Below are 27,881 nucleotides of genomic sequence, written 5' to 3' on the forward strand. Positions count from 1 at the left end.
TCAATTTTCAAAAAGATTGTTTTACCGTTTTTTTAATAACTTACGAATTATCTTTTTCAGAAGCTTTTTCCATAACATACTACTTTCTGGAATTCATGAAATATATTTCCATAACATACCCTTAGATCGAACACGTAACAATTGATCTTGATATTACTTATTTGCTCTCAAAAGTCAAAGACCAAGTATGATGAACTAAATATTAAAATATCATTCTACATAAAGACAATACGATGAAAGGCCCTTGCTGATTAGTACCATTGTCTAGTTGCTTGACCTATGTTCACTAGATTCACACCGAACCTCATTTTAGGAGCTACTTACAGCCTCTTGAAAGAAACTAACACTCAATGGCGATGTGCATCTTGCTTCCACAGACAACGTTTTCTCAAAACCCGGACATGGGTCACCTCCGAATACACTGTCTAAGATTTTGATGGAGCATCTCTTTTTCCCTTGGCATTCCTGCAAAATATTAAAAGTGTCAGGATGGTCTACAACCAAAAATTAGGTAACATCAAATAGAGAAGGGCCACACTAATTTTGGCACTGGAAATGGTAGGATTTTGCTAAACATGCCTAGTAGTGTTATTAAGCTAGTTTTTTTCCCCACTTTTCTTCTTTCAGTGAACCGCAATATTTTTTTCATCAAAACATTATAAGTCGGCGGCTAATAATATTATAAGCCTACAGATTATTCAGTGGTAACAATAATTAGTAATTGTAATACTCAGGTTAAGCATTTTGGAAAATTACCCAAGTCCACAACGCCAGAATCGTGTGGAGCATTTGCTTTCTTGCAGAAAACTAAGTCCACAATTGTACTTTTAAGAGGTACTAGACAAGGACTAGTGTGAAAAGCTACCCAATATAGAGTTAGTTTACCTTGGAGACTATTGACATGGAACTAGTAGCGTGGCAATTTCCTCTTGAAAAATTCTGACAACTACCTCGTGGGGTACCAAAGCTAGCAAATGTTATGGAGGAAATTGTATGTCCTTCTTGACAATATAACTGAAGTTCAGGTATCATATTATTAGCAGAAACTTCTTCACGAATGAGATCCGCATTTACCAACTTCTGGAGAGGTGGATAGTTGGATTCTGACACTTGAGCACATATTATTGTGGACAAATGTACCTTCACAGAAATCTCAAACGGATTTCCTCCGGCTTCTTCCAAGATAACGAGTAAATTGTTGGATGCTCTCAACCATGATCGTGGCACATGGTACCTATAGACCAATTAGTCAGAAGTTAAGGAAAGCGCAGTACTATAAATTTACAGTAGTAATGTACAATAAGTAATGCTGTATACTCCTAAAATTTTTCTAACAATCCTTGCAATGCTTAATAAAGGAAGTATTAGAGTTGTATTAATTAAATATCATAGGAACATAAATGATATTTTCCTTATATAGTTATTAGTAGGATTATCAGGAGGGTTGGATAAGAGAATTTAAAGTTATTCCAGTACAATAATGTACATAAAGATGTCAATAAACATGAGATAAATGATGCTGTCGAGAGCGGGCATTTTAATCCGTCAATAAAAGTCTTGTGGAATTAGATGAAATCATGAAACCAACAGTTTTAGCCACTTCAAGATTACATACAAGGTTTGGGTTGGTTTTCCACAATTTGTTGAACATTTGTCAGAATCATATGCTCCACGATAATCACAGACTTGTTTACATCCACTTTTTGGAGAAACCCGAGTCCAGTATCTTCCTATATGGTGACCATTCACCCAAGCCTGACCTTTCCCCATGCTTTTCAAGTCAAGAGCAACTGGATCTAGGCCACCAGGACCATCAAAGTATGCCTGCTTAAAATAAAGAGCTGTAATTATTACATTAGCGTTAAGATAAAAAAAATAGCATTACGAAAGAATGGCCAGTGGGTGTATTTGCACCTTCATAATCTCAGTATTCATATCACGATTTTAGATTCACTAATTCTGTTGTAGTCCGTTCGACATAATAATTACAATAAATAGATAACTAAACAATTTTTGAGAGGCAAACACAAAAAACAAATATCTAAAGAATTGAATGAGTGAACAAAAAGAATCCAATCCCTCTACATGCCTTTTCATACAATGTAAAATACACGAGAATCATGAATCTTCCTAAAACAGATCACAAAATATTGAAAAGGAGAACTATATCAGGTCAAAACAATTCTTTGAAAATCAGACACACCTTGTCAGGAAGGCCATGACCCCATGTACATAAGTATTAAGATAAAAGAGAGGTACAGACTGAATCCCTTGTGTGTGTATTAAGCAAAGAGTAATACATTTATGAATAAGAAAATACGAAGATATGAACCAAAGCCTATTACATTTAACACTCTCTCTAAAGTTGGTGCATATAAATTGTATGTACCAGGCTTGTTAAAAATATGATCAATTATAGGACCCGTAAAGATTCAGTGAAATATATACTAGTTGATCATTCAAATTAAGAAACTCAATTTTGACATCTCCGAATACAATTTTTTCTCAAATAAATTGGTAATCAATCTCAATATGTTTGGGCCTTTCACAAAAGACGGAATTTGAGCTAATATGAAGAGCATCTTGATTGCCACATATAAGTGTCATTTTAGTGACCTCTCCCAGTTGTAATTCTTTAAGTAACTGTTTAAGCTAAAGAAGTTCACAAGTAGCAGAGAGAGGCTATAACTCTATATTATGCATTCGCACTAGATCTCACCACACATTTTGTTTCTTGCTCTTCCAAGAGATCAATTTATCATTGATGGAGACACTATATCCATAAGTGGATCTCCTATCAAAAGGAGATCCTGTGTAATCAACATAATAACATAGAACTTTAGTATGATTATTGTGTCTATACAACCAACCTTTCCTAGGAGAACTTTTAATGTACGTCAATATACGAATGGTCGCATTCCAATGGTTTGCACAGAAAGAATTAAGAAATTGAATAACAACACTAACTGCAAAGGAAATGTCAGGACGGGTAACAGTAAGATGATTCAATTTTTCAACTAATCTTCTATATTTCTTAGGATTCGAAAGAAGCTCCTTCTAATTGGGTAGGAATTTGGATTGGGATCCATGGGTGTGTCAACAAACTTTGAATGCATTAACCCAGTTTTCTTCAAAATATCCAATGTATATTTTTGTTGAGAGATAACAATTCTATTGTTGGATTGTGCTACTTCAATCCCCAAGAAATATCTAAGTTTGCCGAGGTCTTTGGTTTGAAAGTGGTGACAAAGATGTTGTACCTATGAGATGTCACAGTGATCATTGCCTATAAGTACAATATCACCAACATATACTTCTAGATAAATGCACCCAACATTCAAGTTACGGTAAAAAAATGAATGATCTGCCTCAGAGCGAGTCATATCAAGATTACATTAGGCCATATAAAGATTTGAAAAGATGACATACCAATCCAAAAGACTCTTTGATGGAGTACCATCCAAGCCACCATATAAAGAATAAAGTTAGGAGAATTGTCTGTATAGAAATCATAGATAGTAGATGTTCAAGACTTATGTTGAACCAGTTTAAGAATACATTGTAAATAAATCAAACACACTCTAGAAACCCTCACTTGTCATACAAGCAAGGTTCGTAGAGCATCTTAAGAAGGCTTAGGCGGCACCTACTTAAGCTACTAAAGCTCACCATAGTTAAGTTCGCTTAACTAGAGTTATGGAAGCTTAAGAAGCAAGCTACCTTCATCCTCTTCATCTATAAATAGGTGAAACTCATATTGTATTAGTGAAAACCCTAGAAAGCCTCACCTCTTTCTACCTCCTAGCACCTAAATCATTCTTAAACCTCACCAATTCACTCTCAAACTTGGTGCAAACCTTCGTTCATTCCGCTGCCACTCCATGAATTCTCCAATCCATCTCCTTGGATTGCATCACTCTCCCTATGCAACAAAATTGGAGGTTGCTCCGTATAAATTTTTTCTGGCAAATCCCCATTAAGAAAAACATTTTTGACATCCAATTGGTAAAGAGGTCATCGTTAGTCGTGGTATGGCTATGAATAAGTGAACAGAGGCCATACTTGCCACTGGAGAAAAAGTATCATTATAGTCCAAACAAAAAAATTGTGTATGACCTTGGGCCACAAGGCGAGCTTTGAGATGATCCATAATACCATTAGGACCAACTTTGATAGCAAAAATCTACCTGCAACTAACAACAGATTTCCTGAAAGGTAAGGGAACGAGTTCCTAAGTTTTACTATTCTAAAGAGCATTTATTTCATCAAGGATGGCCTAATGCCAACCTGGATGGCTTACGCATCACCTACAGATTTTGGAATTGACATAAAAGAAATAGACAAAAGAGAAGTATAAAATGATTTAGGATTTAGGGTTTAGGAGAGGATGGAGTAGTTGACAATAGAAGAGAGTCATCTGGTGGATGATGGGAAGTCTATTGATGATTTTACACCTAAAGGATTAGCGAAGGTGGGAGATCTTTAGGTACTCTAAACACAATAGGAGGATCACACACAACTAAGTATTGACTTGAGCAGATGGAGATGGAGCAGGAGAAAAAGGGGGCTTAAAGTAAAGGAAAGACTCAATGAAGTGACATTTGCTTAAATGAAATATTGGCTTAGAGAAGGACAAAAATATTTATATCGTTTTTGCAGTGAATCCTAAAAAGATACATTTGTGTGACTTAGCAAATAATTTTGAAGACAAAGACTAAAATTGTGAACAAAACATGTGGACCCAAATACTTTAAGAGGTAAGAAATTCAGAGGTTTGATAGCGGCCCGATAGCGGGTGACCTGATAAGCCCAACAAACTCTCGCTAGGTTAGACTCTAAATGGCTCTAATACCATATTAAGAAGTGGACTTTAAACCCTAAGTCAACCTTACGAAATCAGCTCATATGGTTATATATTATGAAATGTCCTTAGCTCTAGTAGATGTGGGATCTCTAACAATATCGACTAGGGTTTTTCTTGATTGACATCAATTAAGTTATTTTTAATTGTTGGTAACAATTATTTTGTATGAAATTGCCCAGCATTATTTTTTCTACATTGTTGGTTAGGTTTCTGTTTTGCCGACTTTTTTTTATCAGTGTTTGCTAAAAAAATTTCCTTGGTTGACATTGACAAAAAAAACACTAAATCAAGATTGACGGAAAGCTTCCACAATCAACATTGGAAAAAAAAAATCCTAACTGACTTTGGACAAATGATGACAACGTCAAAATATAAAGCAATCCTTGAAAACATCCACACAAAAAAAATCATATATAAGTCAAGCGAAAAACCCTATTTGACATAAGCTTATATAAGTCAACCTAAAAATAACCACAACTGACACCAATTGAAAATTAAACCCAATTGAGGTCAAGTGGACAAAGTTGTGTTTCATATCAGTCAACAAATACTATTAATATTGACCAAGAGAAATTTGATTGCGAAATAAAACTTTCATACATAAAAAAGAGGTATCTCTGATTGTGTTGAATGAAAATAACTACGATCGACTTCAACTTGAAGGTCAAACCGACAACATTGGTATAGATGTGAGAGAAGAGATACGGAACATTTCAAATTCTTACTTTTTAGGTATAATTTGAAATTATATAAATTAAAGTAATTAAATTACTCATAAATTTCTAGAATTTCAATTTCTTTTAAAATTGTTTATCCAAACAACATAAGTCCTAAGATTGGAAGCTCTACTACCAACTTCAGAATGAAGTGTATGAGAGAAAAAAGATATGATTTTAATTGATACTCTCGAAATCAGTAACGAGGATATATAAAGAACTCTACCACCCTAGAAAAATGATTGCATTAATTTCTTGAATCTCTACAATATCTTTATTGTAATTTTGACAATGATTGTTAATATGTACTTATAACTCAACAAAATCTTTCTTGATAACTTAACAAATATAACCAAATTATAGTATATAAGAGTACACAATTCTTACCTTACAAGCTGAGGAATTCCAAATCACATGCTTTCCTTAAAGAACTTTAGCATGTGTATAAATTTATAATCATCTTAATCATTGACCATACGCTCTATCTGTCACCCATGAATTTGTCTACCATAGTAAAAATTAGGTAATACAAATATCATATAACATAAATTATCCTAATCATTTTGCGTGATTCGCGTTTTATAAATATTTTGTTAGTATTCTGGCAATTAAGTTTTATCAAGAGAAAAAGAGGGCAGTTAGTATGAAACTTCTAACTTAGTAATAGAGGTGCTAATACTATGCCAAGAATCAACTTTCTAAGGAGCTTAAGCTCTTAAGAAGGTTCATGACTGGTTTCATATTTATAACAAAATCAATGTAAATAACTTGTAGGCTCTTTTCCTTTTCTATTTTCTTTCATTATACCGCAGCTCTAACAGATAAATCATCAACAGATCATAATTACCTTGTACCATGTAAATGTGGATGGGATGCCATCAGGGCTTAATTCTACCCATCCGGAACTTTCATTCTGTTCACTGTAAAATTTTAAAAACTCGCCCTGAAGCCCAACCTGGGATAAAATTGAATAAAGTGGAATAAATATTTTCAAATTCCTCATAATAAGAAAGTACAATCCCACAAATATAGTATGTAATAACATAGATGAAAAGTATAGAACAACTAAATGAGTCTCGAATAAAGATAATAAAATCATGATACACCTGGAAAGCACACCGCTAAAGTAGCATTTTAAATTTCTATGTAGTGAAGGCAGAACAAGAATGATCAACTCATGTTGAACAGAGAATCAAAACTTTCCAAATTTATATTCTTAGATTACCATGACAAGGTTAAAATCCTTAAAGAAATAAAAAAACCTCAAACACGCAACTTTAAAATCTATTCCTACAAGGGTATGTTAGAGAAACTTAATATTCAAAATCCTATTTTATTAAAGGAATATTGTTGGAAATGGGAATATAAGGAGATAAGGAGATCAGAGCTTTTTTAATGTTTATTTTAGCAGGTAGCATCGATGTTATGTATAGATAAGTTCAATGGTAGGAAGTAGTGATATCTTTATTTTTCTCTTGTAAATTGTTTTGTCGAATAGTCTTGAATATTAACAAGTGCACACAGGTTTATTTACAAAGGATGCAGCTGGAGTATACCTAACTAGCTTATTTACACCTAGTACGAATACTCTGTGTGGAACTAACTCATTGACTGACCCTACAAAATATTTGAAAGTTGGTCATTTGAAATCAGAAGGTCAATTGTAGTATGTCCAAATTCAAAGGAACCATCTAGAAAACGAGACAGAGAAAACACGTGCATTGGGCATGTGTATTTACTAAATCTTTCAAAATATAGCTGTAGTATACTACACTTAAACCTAGTAGTATTTTCCTCTAAAAAACAGCTAAGAATTCATATAGTTATTTGTAATCAATTCAGGGTTTGAATATTATATACATACCTGATGGGTCCATAATGATTTTGAAAGATCTATATCTCCATTTTTAAATCCAGTGATCTTTATTGTACCTCTGATCCCTGCTCCATCCTTCTCAATAAATGCACCATAATTCTGCAATATTGTTTCAAATGAGAATATATTTATAGTCAGTAATCTTTATCCCTCGGTTGTTTTATAGGAAAATAAGCTGAAGAAAAGTCACATATAGATGGACAGGAATATGCTGTTCATATTAATGTGAACACATTAGATAATCCTCTATCATCAACTCACTAATGGAAAAGAAAACAACATATAACTAAAAGCATTTAACTATAGGGGTATCGATTAACAACTTTGTTCGAAAGTTCCTTTATTGCCAACACCCTTGGCCTTAATATATGGCTTGTATCTTCATTGTGGTAGGTTTTGTTAGATGTAACGGGCTTAACCCATACCTCATAAAACCGGCTTGCAAGATGAAGTTTATACACGCTTTATAATTTGGTCATATCTCTAGTTTAGTCAACATGAGATCTCCAATTGACATGCTGACCTAATAATATTTTGAAGTCTTCCTTTTGTGCTTAAACTTTCTTTGTCTGTTTTAATAATACTACTACTGTTCCAAATAATTGTACTATTAGTTGTGCATATAATTGATATCTTAGATTAGAATATCCTAGTATCAATGTTCTAGGAACTTTTGTTCTACTTGTTGCATGGGTAAAGCACATAAACTTTCTTCTCAAGCTTCCTTAACTACTTATAAATCTCCTTTTGAGCTTGTGTATAGTGACTTATGGGGACCTTCATCTGTTCCGTCATCTAATGGTTTCTCCTATGACATTCTTTTGTGGATGCCTACTTGAATTTATTTGCTCAAACAAAAATTTGAAACAACAACATTATTTTCAGCAGTTTATCTCCATGATTGAATTACAGTTTAACAAACCTATTAAAGTTGTTCAAACTGATCGGGGAGCAGAATTTTCCCCTTTACTACATTTCTCAAATCTCACGTTATTATTCATAGACTCATTTGTCTTCACAATATCAAAATGGTGTTGCTGAATGCAATCATCATCATATTGCTGACATTGGTCTTACTATAGTTAGTCATGCTTCTCTCCCTAAATCCTATTGGGACCATGCCTTTGCTACTATTTTTTATCTTATGTGCTCCTCTTTATTTTTTTGTTCGGTATACCATTATACTCAATACTGCTCCTGATTATAAATTTCTACCTTTTGGATGTGCTTGTTTTCCTCTTCTTCGACCACACAACCCTCAAACTTGAATGTCATTTTCAAGAATGTGTCTTTCTTGCTTATTTCATATGTCACAAAGGATACAAATGTTATCTTCCTCAAGTAGGTTATATATTTCCAAAGATGTTCTATTTAATGAGCAAAAATTTCCTTTTTTTTCCTCATCTTTTCACCCAGTAATCAGGTATCTTGAACTATTTTTTAGTATTTATGCATTTGTTCCTCTTGTCTCAAACCTACAGTCATCTTCTATCACTTCCACTGGATAACCACAAATTACTACATGTAAGTCTAGTTCCCAACCTGTAGATTCTCCTTCATCCTCTCCTTCTGATTCAGTTTCTGAACCAAACTCCAACAAAAGTAATATTTGGCCTGATTACTTTTAGATAGTTAAGTTTCCCAGCAAGATGTTCATATCCACCAAGGTTTTTCAAGGGCTCCTCCTGATTTGATGGTAGTTTGGAATTGAAATCCTATCATTAGGGCAAAACTCCAACATCACTGTCTTAAAGTATATCCAATGCATGATTTTGAGTAATTACTATACTTATGTCAAAAGACTAACTTCAATTCTCAAGAAATAGGGGATAGGGTCTATATCCTTTGCCTGAAAGTTAGATAACATGTGGTGCTAACAAATATTTTAGAATGGTTGGGGCTGTCACTGCCATCTCTCCCCTTGCTGACCTTGTGTTAGGACACCAAATAAGGAAAGGACTTGGAAGGTATATTATAGGAAAAGGGTAGTTAGTTGTTGGGTAGGGTTGGTCTTTAAATAAAGACCAACTGGTTTAGTGGAGGGGTACGTTTTTTTAATACAGTTTTGTAGACAGGGAAAGTCCTGTGTAAAAGGAATAATCATTTCCTTTGTGGATGTTCTGAGTGTAAAGCGCAGTAGCAATAATACAGAGGTTATTCAGTAGTTTTTCTGTGTTTTTGGCTTGTCTGGTGCATTTTCTTAGTTCGTAACACCTTGTTTCACATATGCCATAGTTGCAAGGTCTTTCTCTCTTTCAAGATGGTTTCCTGCGGGATTTTCCTAATACAACTTGAGGAAAGACTGGGATTGTTGCTGAAAAGAACACTTAGTTTTATATGGTGTGATTTCCCCACATCAACTAGACTCTGATACTAATTTGATATGGTCCAGAATGTAACCCGTTAGTTCTGGTCATAGGGCCTTGAATAGTAAAGTGTGGTTGTAAATCACCAGATTTCAAACTTCTTCCTACAAGTCCTATTTTGGTAACAAACCCAACAATCATCAAAAGTAAAAACTCTTCAAGATTTTTTTGGAAAATTCCTATCCTATACAACCCTTTCTTTGTACTGCAGTCTCCTGAATTACTTGGAAATTATGGCGTTAGGACAAAGTATTAGACATACTAAGGATAATACACCTCCTTTTGCAATCCCTGGTTTTTTCAAAGATAGGTTCAATCTTCCATGTTATAGGTTCATTATTCTGGCCTAATCCGCCCCACTCTGTACTGTTTTTTCTCCTTTCCGAAGAGGTAGGGGTGCTACATATGATTGTTGCTAATTGTGGTCCCAACATACTTGGAATGGCGATTAACATTGTGATGCATTAGTGCTACCATTTTTATTTAAAAAATTAATATATACTTGCAGAATTAATTGCTTTAAATTGTTCATCCTAAGAGAAAATAGTCATTGCAAGTATAAGAAACTGCCATACTAACAGGTAGAAGTTATATCCAACCAAACTAAATTATTCATTATGTAAAGATAATATTATGTACGCATAATAATTGACATTATGCTCTTCAATTCTTCTTTGCCATTACTAATATACCTCTTATCAAAATGAACCACTTTGATTGCTCAAAGACTGTAGTGTATGAATTAAGAAATTTAAGCAAACCCCAAATACCTACACAACACATTGGAGAAGTTTTGCATTATAGAAAAGGATACATGTAAAAAATATACGAGGAATTTCACCTGCAAACCCACTGTTTGAGTTAACAGTGTTAAATCATTGTATCCTGGGAGAAATTGAAGAGACTGGACCACCTTGATCCAATGACCAACAGCATTACCTTCACTTGGACAGGAAATGAAACGACATGAATATATATAAACAAAAAAAAATATTAAACCTTTAAAGCATAACAGTTAAGATACAACTGATGGTTTGTTTTGAAAAGATGGGGACCCGTTATAGGGAGTTAGGTTAGAGATAGTGCTTTAAAGAGACAATGACACTACCCAGTCCTTAAAAAGTTATTATTGTGTGGTACACAATCTACAAATTTGAAAAAGTATTTTTTAGCATATTTTAAAATATAATTTATAATTTTTTTATTTGTACTCATTATATTGGATTATTTAGAGTAATTATCTTCACTTTTATAGTATATTTCAAATTTGTTTTGAAGGGAATAAATCACTCATCCATTATTGCTCCACCTTCTCGTCACCGAGGTTTTTATGCCCTTAATGATATTTTGAGTTCTCTCATTTATTTACCCAAAGCACTAGAAAGCTGAGCTGTAGGTTATGTGTTTATTCCCAGAAGGTTATTTCTGTGATGACCACTCTAGCTTTATTTAGGAGTTTGGGGCATTTTATATCTATATTGTGAAAGACTAGTATTGAATATATTTTGGATTGTATTAAATATTTCAGCATTTAAACTATATAATTTTTTCCTGATTTTGCTAGACTGTTTAGATACAATAGTTTATAATTTTAGGGATGTTAAAATTACCAAAATTTGAAACTAGAAATTGTTTGGGATAAACTTTTGCCAAGTATTCTACATGCTTGCCAAGATGTTCTCGTGTTTCAGTTAGTTTAGCAAATTTGTAGCTAACAACTCAAGCTTTGGGTCGTAATCATAAACTCATTCTTCTAATAAAAAGTTAAATTTCCGAAAAGACAATCAGGATTGTGTATAGGGTATTATACATGTTTTGGGCTTGTGCATGAAAAAACATGTAAGACATATTATCAAACCTTCACGTTTGTTTACCTAAAAACTAAGCTTTTGGGATAAGTGGCTCATAACAAACATAATCTAACCGAGATATCCCCATACATTTAAAACATGCTAACTGTTGCATAATCAGGAGAATTATTCTGTAATTAAGTGCAGATTTTATTCTTTATTTATTAGGACAAATTTGTTAGTGACTTGATTTGTACAGCTTTAATCACCCATTATTTCTTGCTTTCATTACCTATTATTTCCTTCCTTAATTAGGTTGTAAATAGTCTATAAATTGAGACTGTAATCACATTTGAAAATAACATCAGAAATACATTCCATCTATTTCTTTCAACCCTAACATTTATAACAAAACACAGATTCAAAGGGAGAGTCTTAGGCAAGAGCTAACAACAACAAAAGTCAAAGGATACTGGATTCTTAGAATGTGGATTTAGGCCTAACTCAAACCTGCAAATTGTAGGACTAAGTTAGGCCTAAATCCACTTTTTGAGATGGTATGAAAGCATAGGACTAGATATTTGTGGATTTGATGGTGGGTGGCATGATAGGCTCAATAGACCTTTCTAGGAAAGATTCTGATATCATATTGAAAAGATTGCTTGTAATTGTGTGGCGTAAATGAGTATTCTTATTTATAATGTAGAAGATATATAATAATATGAACAAAACCAGGTAATAATGGAAATTTTAGATAAGATATTTCCCCATCAAACCATATCTTATCTCTTTATTTAATATAGTATTCAAATCATGTCTCTAACACAATCAAACCATATGTCTAATATAAATTAAAACAAATAAACCATTTGTACATAATATAATTCCTCCCAAGTGTCAGACAAACACTATCTAGATTGTGAGTGTTAATTTTCTCAAGCAACGCTGAACTTCAAATAATATGCACATACTATGATTCCTTCTAAGAATCTTTCTAGGGAAGTTACAAAATAAAGTGCATCATCCAGAATAGAACTTCCATTAATTTAAGGAACAAAAATACACAAACTTGCTCTTTTTAAAATACAGAAAGACATACAATACTGCAGTTACCTATAAGCTTTCCATTGACAAATATTTGCAGTATATCACGGACACCATCTATTGTAAGTTTTGGACGAACATCATTTTCCTCCCAAAACAAGATGTCACTGTCTGAAACGGATATTCTGCATTATATACACAAATTAATGAAAATACAATTAGAAAACCATTTAATCAATATTAAAAAACACTTTCCATTTTGATCATTTTATTTTATTTTATTGCAGCATTATGGAATTCAGATCATGTTTTGATCTATCGAATTCCTTTGGCAGAGTATATAGAAGATATCTTCTTCTCCATAATCTTTCATGTTTCTTTTCTTAGAAATGAAATCATTCTTAAGCCATCGCATAACTTCAACTTTTAGCAAATTTAGTCGTTGACATTGTAACCTTCTATGACCAAGTAATTTGTCACTTCTATTGTAATAAAATAGTTAAACTTAAGACGGTAGTGTGGGCCTGTGCATTGTCCACACTTCAACACTTTGTGACCTTTCACCTAAAAGCTTAAGCTTTCAAGAAAGTTGGTCCTTGAAACCTTTAGTTATAGTGAACTCCTCTTTATCTAAAAGAAGACAGATAACAGGTAAAACATTCATTTTTTATAAAAGTAAGCCATAATATAGCAGACCGCATGTACCAGAAAGTAAAAGTAAAAGTAAAACAAGCCAAAAGATATATAATATGTGGCACACCTGGTTGAATACCAAAGATAGTCAGATTGATCCTTTGTTACATTTAAGTGCTCCCATATACCTTCAACAGTGAAACTGCTCTTACTCCATATATTGAGTGGCTCTTTTGTAGTCATCCAAGACTTCGAGATGTAGTAGATACCATTGTGGTGCCTACTTTGCTGGCCTGGGAAAATATTGGAGATAGTTGGCAAATCAAGCTCTACTAGTTTGACAGATGTTTGTGCTCTAACCTGAGCAAATTTAAAGAAGTTATCTCAAAACCATGAAGTACCATAATTAATGTCTACCTATGAGTAAGAAATATTATCCACATTCAACATTGGGTGGGGAAGAATGAAAGCATTGATTAATGAAATAATAACAATAAAGAATGAGATGTACAATATAATTAAAAACTACAGGCGCATAAACACTTTATTCCTATTCCTAGGACACTAATGTTCCCTAATCCATTACAGGCAAAAGGAACCTCTCATTTAGGCGAAAGCAGGTGTATAAATTTTAATATTTTAGACAACCCTAAAATAATATAACAATCCTATAAGTGTAGTATTGAGCATTTTCACAATAGACATTACAAAACCAATAGACAGCAAGGATTTCACTTGAACAGTCAAAAATAAACAACGTATTCCAGCAATCCCCCTTTACCATGCACCTTCGATGAGTGCCTGGACGGGAAAGATAATTATTAGCAAACAAAATACTTGTTTGTATTTTTAGAATAGAATTCCTTTGATTGTAAATTTTAAATTAGAATTTACTTTCATTTGTAATTTGTCACGTAATTTTATTTAAAAATGTAGGATTTATTTTGTTGTAATTTTAGGTGCAAATAGTACTTGTAGTATAGGTTTATTTGGGCCTAATTTGTAATTCAATGAAGCCCAAAGGAGATACATTTTTTGGTCAAGAAGCAGAAGGGAAGGCAATGCGGCACATGCATGGTGAGTGTGACACAAACATAAAGAGTGTGATACAATGAGGCATCCTAAGGATTTCGTTTTAAGGGATAGATCACAAGCTAAGAGCACCCTCCTCATGATTGCATGGAGGATGGGTTTAGTGGGTTTGTAAGCTCAATCCTGCTGCTATGATTCTGTTTTTGCAGGGTTTAGCTTTGTATCTATCACTGCAGGTATAGCCTCTTTATGGTTGCTCAGTGGTATAACCAGTTTGTGGTTTGTAAACGGGTTGGGATACCCCTAAAGTATCCCTCTTAATTTAATTTATTCATTGCTGATCAAAAAAAAAAAAAGCATGGGATTATTCATGGCCCTTGTTCTAGAACCTTATTTTCTTTGTAAATTTTTGGCCAATCATAGGGATTAGCATTTACATTCAATTTAGAGTTCATTCATTGTAATTCAGATTTGAATTTGGGATGGCAAAGATTATAAATAGCCATCTTCACCTTTTGTAAAAACACTTATATATATGAAATGGTGAGCATTTTCAACATGTTGAGAGTGAGATCTCTCTTAGAGTCTTGTCTTGATTCTTAGGAATCAAATGGTGGTTTAAAACTTGGAGTGTAGCAAAAGAATGATGTAACTTGGGGTGCCAACATAGTTGGGATGCCAAATAACATAGTGATGATTTAGCACTTCCATCTTTTGATAAAGAAAACTTAGTTTTTAGGCATTTTTGTTATGTTTCAAATTTTCAGATAGTGTTTGGATAAGGATATGAAAATTATTCTTATCCATTTAGATTTAAGATGTTAGGATTTGACTGAGATTATGATAATTGTTAGATATTATTAGATATTATGAGATATTATAGATATTGTTAGATATTTTTATTTATGTAATGGGCTTAGCCCATATGTTTCTTTTCCTATATAAACATAACCCTATGTGTTCAATAAGTGATTTACCCTATTCTTTCTTTTCCTTTAATAATAATTGTTGAGATTCAACATCGACTAGAGATAATGACATTTTATAATATATAAGTGGGTGCAACTCTCACCTTATAAGTCAGTTTTATAAGGTTGCGTTAGGCTTAAAGTTCACTTCTTAATAATAATGTATGTATTTGAATGTGTTACTCTTTAGCTCTATATTGGGAGTACACACATTTTATTTCAACAATAAAATTTTTACCCTTTAACTATTTTTAATCTAATGGGTGAGGATGAATATAAGTATTGACAATTAGATTAAGAAAGTAAAGGGTGAGGATGAATATAACTTTAAAAAGGTTTCTATGACTAACTTTATCCTTCCTCACATACATTAGTACATACATGCATACATATAAAGATGGATATCACAAAATCATTAAGCTAAAGTAAATCATTAGTGCAATAACTTTCACACACATAAAAAATAGAGAGGAGAGAACAATATTATGTCATGCCAACATTTTTGCAGACCCAAAAAGTTCCCCTGCATAAACCAACCTTGGCAGTATTGAAAACTGTATTTGTGCAATCTGGCAATACACTCACAGACCATGGTGGTATAGTGTATCTTTGACCACGAAATGTCACTGTTGCCTCTTTTTTTTCATCAATGTTCGCAAGAAATGCTGAGCATATGTTTCGAGATTCAGATAGAGACAAGTTCAATCCATCAGGGTGAACATCTGTTTGGTATACATGTGCCTGAAATTGAAGAACAGAAGTGATTCAGAAAATAAAATCACCTATATAATTTTACATACATCAACCGAACCTTATAGCACATGGTGGGATTGGCTACATGTGCTTGTGAAGGCATATTGTAATAAACAGTAGAAAAATATGCAGAAGCATTATCATAGGTAAATCACATTCTTTGCAAATGTCTATTGCAGCATGAAAAGATTGAACACACATGTAGGGAATGATAGCAGTAGTAGTGTAGTTTTGGAAATACTAAGGGTAGGTGTAGTGTAGTGTAGTTTTGATAAGTTCAGAAAACAACAAACAACTTTTACGAAAGAAATGCAAAGATCAAAAGATCAAGTTGACGTTAGAGCTATAAAGACACCAAGTAGTCTTCTAATATTTTAACCTATGACCAGAGATGATCAATATTCAAGAGTTCAATCTTTGTTACCAATATAAGTTGAATATCAAAGGAAGGTAATATGGCATCTGCATTGTACACTTCAGGATGTTGAAAGGATCAGTGACAAAACAAGTCACAGAAGATGATATCACTCTCTAGTACCATGTTGAGAAGAGAGAAATCGAGAAGGAATAAAATGAATTTCGTGTGTTGGGTACACATACGAGTATTCTTATCTATAATGAAGAAGAGATATAATAATAAGAAACAAAATCAATATCTAGTAATGGGAAACATTTAGCAAATTATTTTCCCATCACATCATATCATATCTCTATTTAATAAAATCAAATTACAACTTTAATCAACTCCTTTATAACACTCTTCCTCAAGCTAGAGCATATGTATCATAGGAGAAAAGCTTGTTACAAATATCAACACAAGACCTCTTGATAAACTTAGTAAATAATGACAAGGCTAGTAAATATTTTTTGGACATGACTATCTCTATGTCAAAGTGAAAATAAATCTTGATATTTTTTATCTTTTCAATTCATATCTTTAACAAAATCTCGAAGGGACTTGCATCAGATGACTTAGTAGAGATATAAGCTACTAGTTAGTGAGTCATTATCTACAACCAATAAAATATTAGTAGGTCTCTAAGTGTAACTACTACCAATAAAATATTAAATGTAGTAAATGATAATGCTTGAAACTTGTATGAAATATTTATTTCATGCTTGGCTCAAACCTCCTGCTTTGGACCCAATTTTATATACGTCGGTGAATCAGCAGCCACTAGGGCAGGCTCACAAAGCTTCAAAGCAGCATGTAAATCTTTCAGGTGACCCCATTTAGGCTCATGTAGCAGACCTAGAAAAACAAGGTTCATCAACCATGTCAACTGCTATAGACCATATAATCGTAGTAGCTACCATCTAAACAACAAAGTCTAATTGTTATTCTTCCACATACCATACTCATCAATTGGAGCGTCATAATCATAACTTGTAATTTGCAAGGGGCCCCCTGCGGTGCGGCCAAAATTTGTTCCGCCGAAATACTGTAAAATAAAATGGCCTGTCAAGATGTGGCTTACTAATACTCATATCTGCAGAGACTAAAATATACTTCATATATAGATAAACCTTGTATAACAAAATATATTCATCCTAAATCATTTTGAAATATATAAAGAAAAGTACCTATTAGAAGATATCACCACACTGATTTTTCAGTTTATTTTCATTTAAAATTAATTACCATAAACAAATAAATGGAAGAACAAAACAAAGAAACAGGCATCCTATAGAAAAGCAAAATAAGACATTTAAACCATCAAAGGCAATAGGCAATGGTTGCAGTAGTCAAGCTGAACTCGGAGCTTAATACTTGTTGCATTGGAAAACACGACAGGTCGCAACAAACAGTGTCACTCTTGTTGAGGAAACGTGCCCTACATAACACATCTCAGTATTCCCAAAGGTGCTTTTTTTTCTCTAGGCCAGAAATTCGTGTTGCTTCAAAGACTTGTCACAAATGTTGCATGTGCTCTTTCCAATACCTTCTGTAACTAAATATTGTCATATAAAAAACCTGCACGTGTCTCTTAAGAAAAGGTCTCAATATGGTGTTTATGGCACATTGAAAGGTTGCAGGGAAATTAGTTAGCCCAAATGACATAACTAAAATTCATCAGCAAGACGCATTCTTATTTGATGGTATTTTGCCCTTAAATCAATCTTCTAAAAACATACAACCTCATTTGATTCATCTAGCAGTTATTTAATCACAGGGATAGGAAACTTATCTTAAACAATAGCCTTGTTGAATGTCGTATAGTCTACACATAACCTCCAACTTCCATCTCTTTTCTTCACTAAAATAACGGGATTGGAATATGGGTTGTTACTAGGCCGAATTTCAACTACTAGTTTTCCAATTTCATTTTTTTGATGTTGTGGGTATCGATGTGGCCTCTCATTTATGGGATCCACCCCAGCCTTGACAGATATTCTATGATCAATCTATCTATATGGATTGTTACAAGGCCGAATGGCCCTTGTATACAACATTTCAGCCACTTGTTTTCAATTTCATTTTTATGAAGATGTTTTTGAGTATCAATATGGCCTTGCATTAATGGGATCAACCCCAACTTTGACAAGTATTCTATGATCAATCTTTGTATGGAGGTAACCCCTTATGTTCCATAAAAACTTGGACAAAGTCCTCTAAGAATACCTGTATTTGTTTTTCCTGTTCTGCAAGGAGTTCTCTATTTTTATTTTTATTTTTCTCCACAATCCACCACATAGCCACCCATACCATGCACTTCTGCTTCAGTTCCCTTCAATAAGAATTTGGCTGATACTAATGATTTAGCCAAACTATGATCTCCATTATTATGATTCTCTCTCCTTGTTTCATAAAAGTCATATTTAGCGACCTCCAATTTAATCTCGCCTTAGGTAGCTGACCAAGCTACCCCTAAAATCACATCAACTCCTCTCAAATGAAAAAAAAGAAAATTCTGCAGTCCACTCCTGGTGTTTCTTCATCATTCTTCTCGCTTGTGTATAACTTAATTTGCGATGTTTCATCTAATTCATTCACTTGCTCATCATTGGGCAAAATAACCACCCTTGCATTCTTTTGAAGGCATCTATGTCCAAGCCCAACAATTAACCCACATCTAAAACATCTCCTTCCCTCCCTTTTTTTAAGATATTCCAAGTAGGTTAGGTTCCTTGTATCCCCACTCTTTAACCAATAACTAGCCCCATCATTGGGTTTTCAAGTTGATGATGTAGAAACCACTTTACTCCTTACGGTTGATTCCTCCACTAGATGGTTGAGCACTGGTTGAATGTGCTTGTGGCAATATTTAACCTCCTCCCTGTTATCTCAACCCATCATTGTTTTGATTCAAAGAACCTCCATAATTGTATGCTTCCTTTGTCACTTCCTCTATGTCACATCTTAAGAAAGTGGAATTTAAGTTTAACTCAACTCTATAAAACTGACTTAGTAAGATGAAATTTGTACTCACTTATATACTATAATTTTGCTTTATCTCCCCTCAGGCCGAGGGCTGGACAACTCGAGTATGGGACTAGGGGAAACCTGATAGTGGGTGACACGAGTCTCGCAAACTTGAGTAGGATATGAATGGTTCTAATACCATCTTAAGAAAGTGGAATTTAAACTTAACTTCACAAAATTAGTTTATAAGGTGGGGTTTGCAACAATTTGGCCCTATTTCTAGTCAATATAGGCTCTCCAACACACACTCTCATGTTGAGGACTCGACATCTCGAGCACAGGACAAGGGGGAAACTGGTAGCAGGTGACACAAGGCCCAACAAACTTGACTAGGATAGGTTTTGATACCATCTTAAGAAAGTTAAAGTTAAGCCTAACTCAACCTTACAAAGTCGGCTTCATAAAGTGAGGTTTACACTTACCTATATATTATGATTTGGCCTTATCTCTAGTAAATACGGGCCCTTCAACATCATGATTCACCTTAACGGCTCTTATCAAGTCTTTAGGATCATGGACACGAAATTGTCCCCCGATATCCTTCTAAAACCCAACCAATAAATACCCCATTAATTGTTCTTTAGATGTTCCCATCGTTTCAGCCGCTAAAATTTCAAATTCCCACACACAATCTTCCACACTTGAGCACTACATCAATGTCGTTAACCTCTCATACTCTATGTCACGACAATTTCCCCTAAACCTCCTCAACAACACTGCTTAAAAGTCCTCCCAAAAAGGGTTCTAGCAATTTTTTGCCAGAATTCAAAACAATGAACTATTGTTCCCTCCATATTGGTGAAAGCGAACCTAAGCTTAGGGCTAGACCTGCTACACCTGAAAGAACATATTTTCCCTTGCTAACCATCCAAGGGGGTCACTCCCTTCAAAAAGAGTTATTTACATCCTCTTTATACGAGAAAGCTACCCTCCTTATTAGTCCAAGAGGTTCATTTATACTTGAACTATTTAATGAAATAAAGAAATGCATTATCATCACCTCTATAACAATTACATTTTTTAAAACAAGAAAATAAAAATATGTTAAAATGAATATAAAGATTTTAAAAATATTTTCTCCTCATCAATATAAAGATATTGAAGATACTTTTATCCTAATAATTTACTATTTACCATATTTATACATAATACCTCTGGGTTAATAAAACCCTTTAACTACCCTGCACCCACTAATCTACTCTCTTATTCTTTCTTCTAACATACTTTTCAAGTTGTTTGGGTACTTCATTCTCTTGCGTATCAGTTTCAATTTGATGTTCAAAATATAAAGCAATTTTATTGATAAATGACGGGGAAATAGTAAGGTAGAAGCATGTGGCAAAATGTGCCAAAAGAACAACAATGTAATAAAAAGCCCTCGTATGCAAAAATTGGACAAGAATCCTCCGAGACAACCATCAAGTTAGAAGAACAAAGAAGCCAGAAATGAATTGTTAGTTCAAAACTCCAAATAAAAAGAATAGCTATCATACCATGTAGTAATTTTGAAAGCTTCCGCCACGTTGGAAAAATCGTGCAACTGCAAAAGCAAGGTCTTCAACAGGTCTATGAGGTAATTTTTCACCCCATTGCGTATACCTTCAAAATCAGTTGGAGACAACCAAAATATTTATCACCACAGTCAAATACTGAATCAGCTCTCAACGCATTGTTTCTTTTACCTTCTATTTCCTATCAACAGTTCAACATGAGTTTATGCAAGTACACACACGTAAGCACAAAACGCAAACATATTGGCTAACCCGAAAGGTTTATAAGCAATTTATATAATACAGAGTATCAACTGCTAAACTTGTATTTATATTGTTATTAAAGTATAGGCAGATATATACATCGGACTGTACAAAACAAGTAAGCATACTCTCCTACCCCCTGGTGATATAGACATATATAACCAGCATGCATACAGAGTACAGAGAACCACATAGACAATTTAACATGATGAGAAGAGAGAACTGGGCCACAAGTTGCTGCCAGAGACCACTTCCTGTTGTAGGTAATGTCATAGAACTCCAATTCAGTAAAAGAGCCAAATGATATGATTGAATATAGGTTTTCAGGAAAGAGAATAGCAGCTTCTCTGGCAGCTACTAGGCCTCTATTGTGCCTTGCTATGCTGCAACAGTAGCCCTATTGCTCATATTAAAAGATAGTCCCTCAAAGGATGTATTTGTTCGTACCATCCATCCCAGTTCTCAGTCCAAATCGTTGGTTTGTTATGAGAGTTTGGTTTAAATCCATCACAGTAGTATGCATTGCATGTATCAATCTGTGTACAACAATATTGATTTATTAACCACTTGAATTGTTAGTTATTTCAAACGCAATATATTTTAACTATATTTTCCATTATTTTTTCAAAATCTATAGGAGAGACCTGAACACATTTTAATTTTAGTAAGTATAGGTAAATGTCAATAACAGTTGTTTTCAATTGTGGAAAGGGATATAATTTACGATATCATATGGAGCATCCTGTTGTCTACACATGACCCATGGGACCCCAGCACCAAGACTTAGAGCCATCTTAGCCGCCCATTTGACATACTCTTTACCTCCTTTGCCATAGGAGCTCTCAATGTTCCCGTATTCATTCTCAATCTGAAAATCCAGTCATATGATCAGTTAAAGATTCCTTCTACAAAGGGAAACGTCATATTTAACACTTGCATGAGCTAATTCCAAGATAATAGAATAAAACATATCAATAGTTATCTAACACAGAATATTTAAGTGTGTTCATAAGTTTGAGAACTAAATAATTTGAAAATTGGATATCGTAATCAGAATACATCAGTACAGAAAAAGAACCACGTAACAAGCATCAACAACTAAAATCTTGCATAAAATTTCTATATATTTTATACCTACATTATATAACATCACCTAGTTAGGTGATTCCAATAGACATTGAAGAAATTAGAAGAAAAATAGGAAAAGTGTCGTATTCAGAATAATCTAAAAGCAGTTCACTCCTACTAAAAATAAAACCTACATAGCAGAGAAACTGTTAAGACTCCCTTTGTTGAATTACCAAACTATTGCTTGAAAACAAAAGGTCCTCCCTGTTCTTAAAAGAGTACACTTAAATACCTCTATTTCTCCAAGTATCCAACAATACAAACAACCAAGGTAAACGAGTTTATCTCCAAAAGGAGCACTCTCCTTTTCTACATGGAACTCCAGTTTACACATAATCAATTTCATAACCCCCCTACCTGGTTTCACCGGGACACTATGTAAAAGAATACCTTTCCTTAATAACCTATAACAGAAAAAATAAAAGAATTCCAACTAATAGTAACAAAAATAAAAAAAACTATACTTGTCCTTTATTCTAATCCCTTCTTTCACCTATGATAAACCTGTAAAAGTTTATCAAGTATCTGGGATCCAACAGAAACACAAATACAATGAGTTAAAACAATGATATAGAGACAGTTGTAATTTCATTGCCAATTTTGTCCCTAGCAGGACTGTGAATGTGCTTGAAATTATGATAAAGAAAATCAATTAATGTATATATTGCCCAAAACCTACACTTTTCCCACCTGCAATAAAATTATAGGACCACCTTGCCAAGAAAACAGCATTTCCTCTCTCATCATATTCACCACCTTGGAGACAAAGCGCTTCATCTCCTCCTAGGTTTAAAAAAAAAGTCTATCAAAATCATGTTAACAGAATCTTTTCCAATTACATTTATTCCATGATTTTAGGAGTTCACAAAAATCCCACTCCTATACTAAACATTAAGGTGCATTATATGATATCAAAATGTGTACACACTAAGAAAGAAGAATTTGGGCCAAGAATCTTAGAATGTGAGTTTAGTTCTAGCTTAACCCCACTTATATATTCTAGCCCATGTGAAATTTGGGTATTTCCCAATAAAGAACAAATGGTTGTCAAGTCAATCACAGTTCCAATTTGAGAATGCTGAATAAACCGAACAAATAGGAAAATCACAAATGAAAAAAGAGAGACAGTAAACAAATTATATAGATCTGTTTACGAACAAACATAAAAGAGAATAATGTCAACCATCAAAACAGTCCACCTTGAAAGGTTCATTGTTTGTTCGAAATTCAATACCAGGGATATCACGCAACCACACCGGGAAACCCCTGCAAACATAGCTCATAAATCAATGAACAAGATGTCAAATACTTATCTACTCGTAAAGAGAAAAATAAGCACTACTGAGGAGAAATAAGCAAAAAAGAGGTGAGGGTAGTATGTCCACAAGAGCAAAAAGTGCAAAACGCAAACAACTAAAACACAAGAAAAATCAAAGAAGCAGGTGAATCTATGAGTGTAGTAGGGACGTGAAATCTGATATCCTTATGCATATTTTCCAACTAAACACAGGTTTCAATACATAACGGATGGATAGCATCAAGACACTGGTGCTGCAAAACAGGCAATATCCAAATAGAGAAGTAGGACAGATCAGCATGTATTGATCACAAACAAAACTTAATTTATGTTACCATCAAGTACCAATAATAATAACAGCATTGGACAAAGTTTGTGTTTATTTCCTTTATGTGAAGGAGAAATTATCCTCACTCTTGATTTTCTTTCTTGAAAGAACCTTCTTTCAGAATATACTAAGTTTATTTAACAGGTTAAAAATAATTCACAATTAAAATAAGTTCACAACAGACCATTAGAAAGAGCAGTGGAAAGCAGTTTTAAAATTAAAAAAAGTGAGGATCATTGTTAAGGTACAAGTGTGCAATTCATTATGGCATATACTGGATAAGTCGTATTTAAAAGTACGATCTCACAAAGAAGAAGTTGCTCTTCTAAGCATAACTTCAATGTAATTTAATTTACACTAAATTTGTGCTTACAAGTATGACTTCAGTTGCAACCATCAAGATCCGTGCACTTTTATATTGACACCTGATGAGAAAAGAGAGGTGCAACAATTGAACCAATTCATTTCACCAGTGCTAATATACACACGCACGGGTGTATTAAGCTTGTAAATGTGGGACCAAACTATACACAGCAGTTTATGAATTAGTTTAATCTCATGTTTGTCACAGAGAGTCTCTGGCTGGGTGACTGTTGTTGGGCCTAGCTAGTAGTAGCCATTCATAATTTAGTGGTTCTCTATATTCTCATCCGATGCCATATAAAAGTGCACACGACTTCATCTTGGAAAAAAAATGAAAATCATGCTAGCACAATTTTAGTGTAATTTAATTTGCACTAAAGTCATACACAACTTCACTTTAGAAAAAACTAAAATAGTAATTTAAAACCCAACTTCTACATTAAAAAATATTAAAATTGTGGTTCAAAGCACAAGTTCTATATTAAAGAAAATAATAAAATCGTGTTTCAAAGCATAACTTTAGTAATGAAATAAATAAACAAAAAGATCAAAGTCCTACTTAGAAGCACAACATAGTCATTTACCTAATTTTTTAAAAAGGTAACCAGATCAGTAATTTCCAAATAAAATTGCACCATTTTAGTGCTTTGGCTGTATTTTAACACTACTTTCCATCCCTGATATATATAAACCAAAAAGTACTAACTTTCAACTTGACATATATCAATCAACAAAGATAAATTATGACTCACATCAAATGTAAATGATTAAATGAAAACTGTTTCTCACTCCAAAACATTACGACAAAGAATGTAAAAATTGTAGAGCATGGCATAAAAGTTAATTAAGTATTTCTCCTGTTTAGAAGTGTAATTAATTAACTATCATCGTGTAATCTCTTGTTGCTTTTCTATATGGAAACATCAAATTTAAGAAACAAAAAATTGCTAAATGATAATATATGTAAGGCTGAGACCCAAAGTTCCACTCGGCACACGTATAAGGGCCTATACGGAGAAAGAAATAGAGTCCATGAGCAGCAGCTAACTTCACAAACTTCACAAGATCATATCTCCCTTCAAAATTATACTGCGCAAGCACATCAAATGAAAAAGGAAGTTGATAGTTTAGTATTAATAAACAAATATCAAATACAAATTGAAGATACAAGACAAGATCACACTGCCCGGATAGCGGGGAGAAATATAATTTTGCACCTGTCCTCGCACTGGTTCATGCCCATTCCAGAAAACATAAGTTTCAATCACATCCGCTCCACCTTCCTTGCTCTTTGCAATCAAGTCAGGCCACATCTAAAATCATACCAAATGCAGAATAAGACACTTTCACATCCTATTATGGTTAAACGAGACTGATATAAGAATTGGTTAATTTATCGATTTAGTTTCAGAAGAATTTTCAATTGTCTACGCGACAAAAAGAAATTCAAACCGCAAGCTCACTTGAACTGAAAATGCCAAAATGCAAAATATCGGATGTTCATAATACTCTATTTCTTCTTCTTTTTTCTTAAGCTCAGTCACGATGCTGAGAGGAAAAATAACAGCATTAGTTTCTAAAACAAAAGGTAGTCCAAAAGACGCAAATAGAATTTTTGACTTTTGAGAACGATCTAGGTAAATGGAGGCACTGAAACAAAGCAAAAAGATATCAGGGTAAACAAGCTCTAACAGAACTCGATTAAACAAAGAGAAAAGGATAATGAAGAGAAAAAGTCGATGATTCAGTTAAATTGCGGTTTCATGACTGTTATATTAGTTTCAGTCCATGGCGAAGAGTTAAATTCAGATGAGGAATTAAGACCTCAGGAGTGGCGCGTGGATAGTGGATTCCGGCGGAAATGAGGAAGCGGCGTTTGCCGTCGAGGATGAGAGCGCGGTGGTCGTAGGTGACATTGAACGGTTTGAAATACTCTTCTGCCTCCGTCACTCTTACTCCGTACTCAATTGTTACTACGCAAAAACAAACAAATACCACTGCCACTATCATCTCCTTCCTATTGTTTCCTAATCCTCCTTTGGAATTGGAATTCCGCAACATCTTCTTCAACCTTCCTCTTCTGCAACCCACTTTTCGTGTGTAGTTCGCAACAACAACCACCTTTGAAAACTATAGAAAAATTGAATAAACGATTGATTCTTTCTTCTAGTAGAATTTATCGAAGATGACAATGAAATTTTTGTCTCGCACTTATCCATTGTTTTCGTCTCAGCATTTATCTTCGTTTTCAATAATTTTATATAAATATGAGAAAGAAATATAGAGGATTTTGCTTGTAATTTTATTTCTATTTTCACGTCTTCATTATAAAAGTATCACATAATTAAGGAGAAGTTTTCCATAATAAACCCCAAAAGGAATTACAAAAAACAATCACATTCAAGATTATTTTTTAAAACCCATCATTTTTATTTTCAGTTCAGTTCCGTTACAGAATTCTAAGTTTGGGGTTTTCCTTTCTAAACCCCTTCCTCCTGCACCAGCATGAAATAGATTATTTCTTTCTGCACCTCCATAGGTTTTTTTTACCTCCTTAGGTTTTGTGAAAAGTCTAAAATACCCTTAAAAAATTAAAAATCAACCCTATGTCTCTACATCCCATGAAGTTGTTCAATTCTCTCTGAGGTGCACCCATTGGTGTTTTGGCAACCACCACTCACCACCTTCTTTGTTGTAGTTTGAACTTGTCACCACCACAGTAAGACGTCTTCATGTGAAACCAGAAACAATATAGGGTTTTTTCTTATAGTCATCGAATATTTGGTTTCATTCTTAATAGAATATTTGATGAAAAGTTTTTCAACCACTCAAGTTAACTTTCGGCCATTTCAAGAGTAATAAAAATTTATTTCATTATCGATCTTGTAATAATTATTTGTTTGACTTATATCAATGTCACCATCCTAAATATAAATACAGTCACTGGTGGATTTTGTCTATATGAATCAATGATCCAATTATCATCATTGTATCCTTTTAGTATAATGGAAAATTTGTTGATGAGTATATAAACAAACCAAAACCCATCAATCTCATTATATGAGTGTCTATATGTTTTGATGATAACAAACAATATAAGGTGTGTTCTAATATGACAAAGTTCACTCATGTGCATAACATATTAGACAAAAACAAAAGAGAAAATGAGCAAAACCAATTAAACGTTAAAGCAAGAAAAATGTTAATTAGACAATCAAGTCTTAATGTTCACTCCTTAAATGAATAATATATTCAAAAAGAACATTAAAAAGAAAAGTTTTGCAAAAAGGACCATCAAACCATCAAATGATAAAGTATCACATAAGACAAAGCGTTCATTAGTCAGAGGACATACCTAACAAAGCTCGCATCAGATAAAGGAACAGACAAAACAATTGAGAATAATCATATCACGATCCAAGTGTTGAAACACTTTAGAAGATCATAATAGACGCAAACCCCTTTAAGCAACACAAAACAAATGCATACATTTGAGAGGGTTAGACACACACTGGAAACTATACATATTAGATGATACAAGCATC

General features: G+C 33.6%; 1 protein-coding gene across 6 annotated transcripts; it reads right to left on the reverse strand.

Moving 5' to 3' along the window:
• Positions 1 to 128: 128 nt before the first annotated feature.
• On the reverse strand, positions 129 to 26,787 carry BGAL9 (beta galactosidase 9). Of its 6 annotated transcripts, none has more exons than XR_016519383.1 (19): positions 26,161 to 26,674; positions 25,554 to 25,649; positions 25,313 to 25,425; positions 23,548 to 23,614; positions 23,039 to 23,131; positions 21,945 to 22,088; positions 21,668 to 21,756; positions 20,960 to 21,065; positions 17,397 to 17,484; positions 17,173 to 17,294; positions 15,827 to 16,030; positions 13,417 to 13,582; positions 12,726 to 12,841; positions 10,664 to 10,766; positions 7,445 to 7,555; positions 6,428 to 6,535; positions 1,616 to 1,824; positions 886 to 1,234; positions 129 to 465 (listed from the first exon to the last, which is right to left on the reverse strand). XR_016519383.1 is itself a non-coding variant. In XM_068606583.2 (19 exons), the coding sequence occupies exons 1-19, from the start codon at positions 26,395 to 26,397 to the stop codon at positions 310 to 312; spliced, it is 2,739 nt and encodes a 912-aa protein (XP_068462684.2). In that variant the 5' UTR covers positions 26,398 to 26,787; the 3' UTR covers positions 129 to 309. The 6 variants fall into 6 exon arrangements, 3 of the variants coding, with proteins under 3 accessions (XP_068462684.2, XP_090156095.1, XP_090156096.1); XR_016519381.1 differs by having other exon boundaries at positions 13,417 to 13,649; XM_068606583.2 differs by having other exon boundaries at positions 10,664 to 10,761; positions 13,417 to 13,649; positions 26,161 to 26,787.
• Between the last annotated feature and the right edge of the window lie 1,094 nt (positions 26,788 to 27,881).

This window comes from Phaseolus vulgaris, chromosome 3, assembly GCF_051622355.1.
Source record: "Phaseolus vulgaris cultivar YP4 chromosome 3, ASM5162235v1, whole genome shotgun sequence".
Taxonomy (NCBI): domain Eukaryota; kingdom Viridiplantae; phylum Streptophyta; class Magnoliopsida; order Fabales; family Fabaceae; genus Phaseolus; species Phaseolus vulgaris.

Coding starts and splice junctions, on each gene's coding strand:
- BGAL9 (XM_068606583.2), bottom strand. CDS start 26,397: ATGTTGCGGAATTCCAATTCCAAAGGAGGATTAGGAAACAATAGGAAG. Junction 10,762..12,725: donor TGTCAATGGAAAGCTTATAG/GTAACTGCAGTA, acceptor GTCCAAGTGAAG/GTAATGCTGTTGGTCATTGG. Junction 466..885: donor CCATGTCAATAGTCTCCAAG/GTAAACTAACTC, acceptor AATATTTTGCAG/GAATGCCAAGGGAAAAAGAG.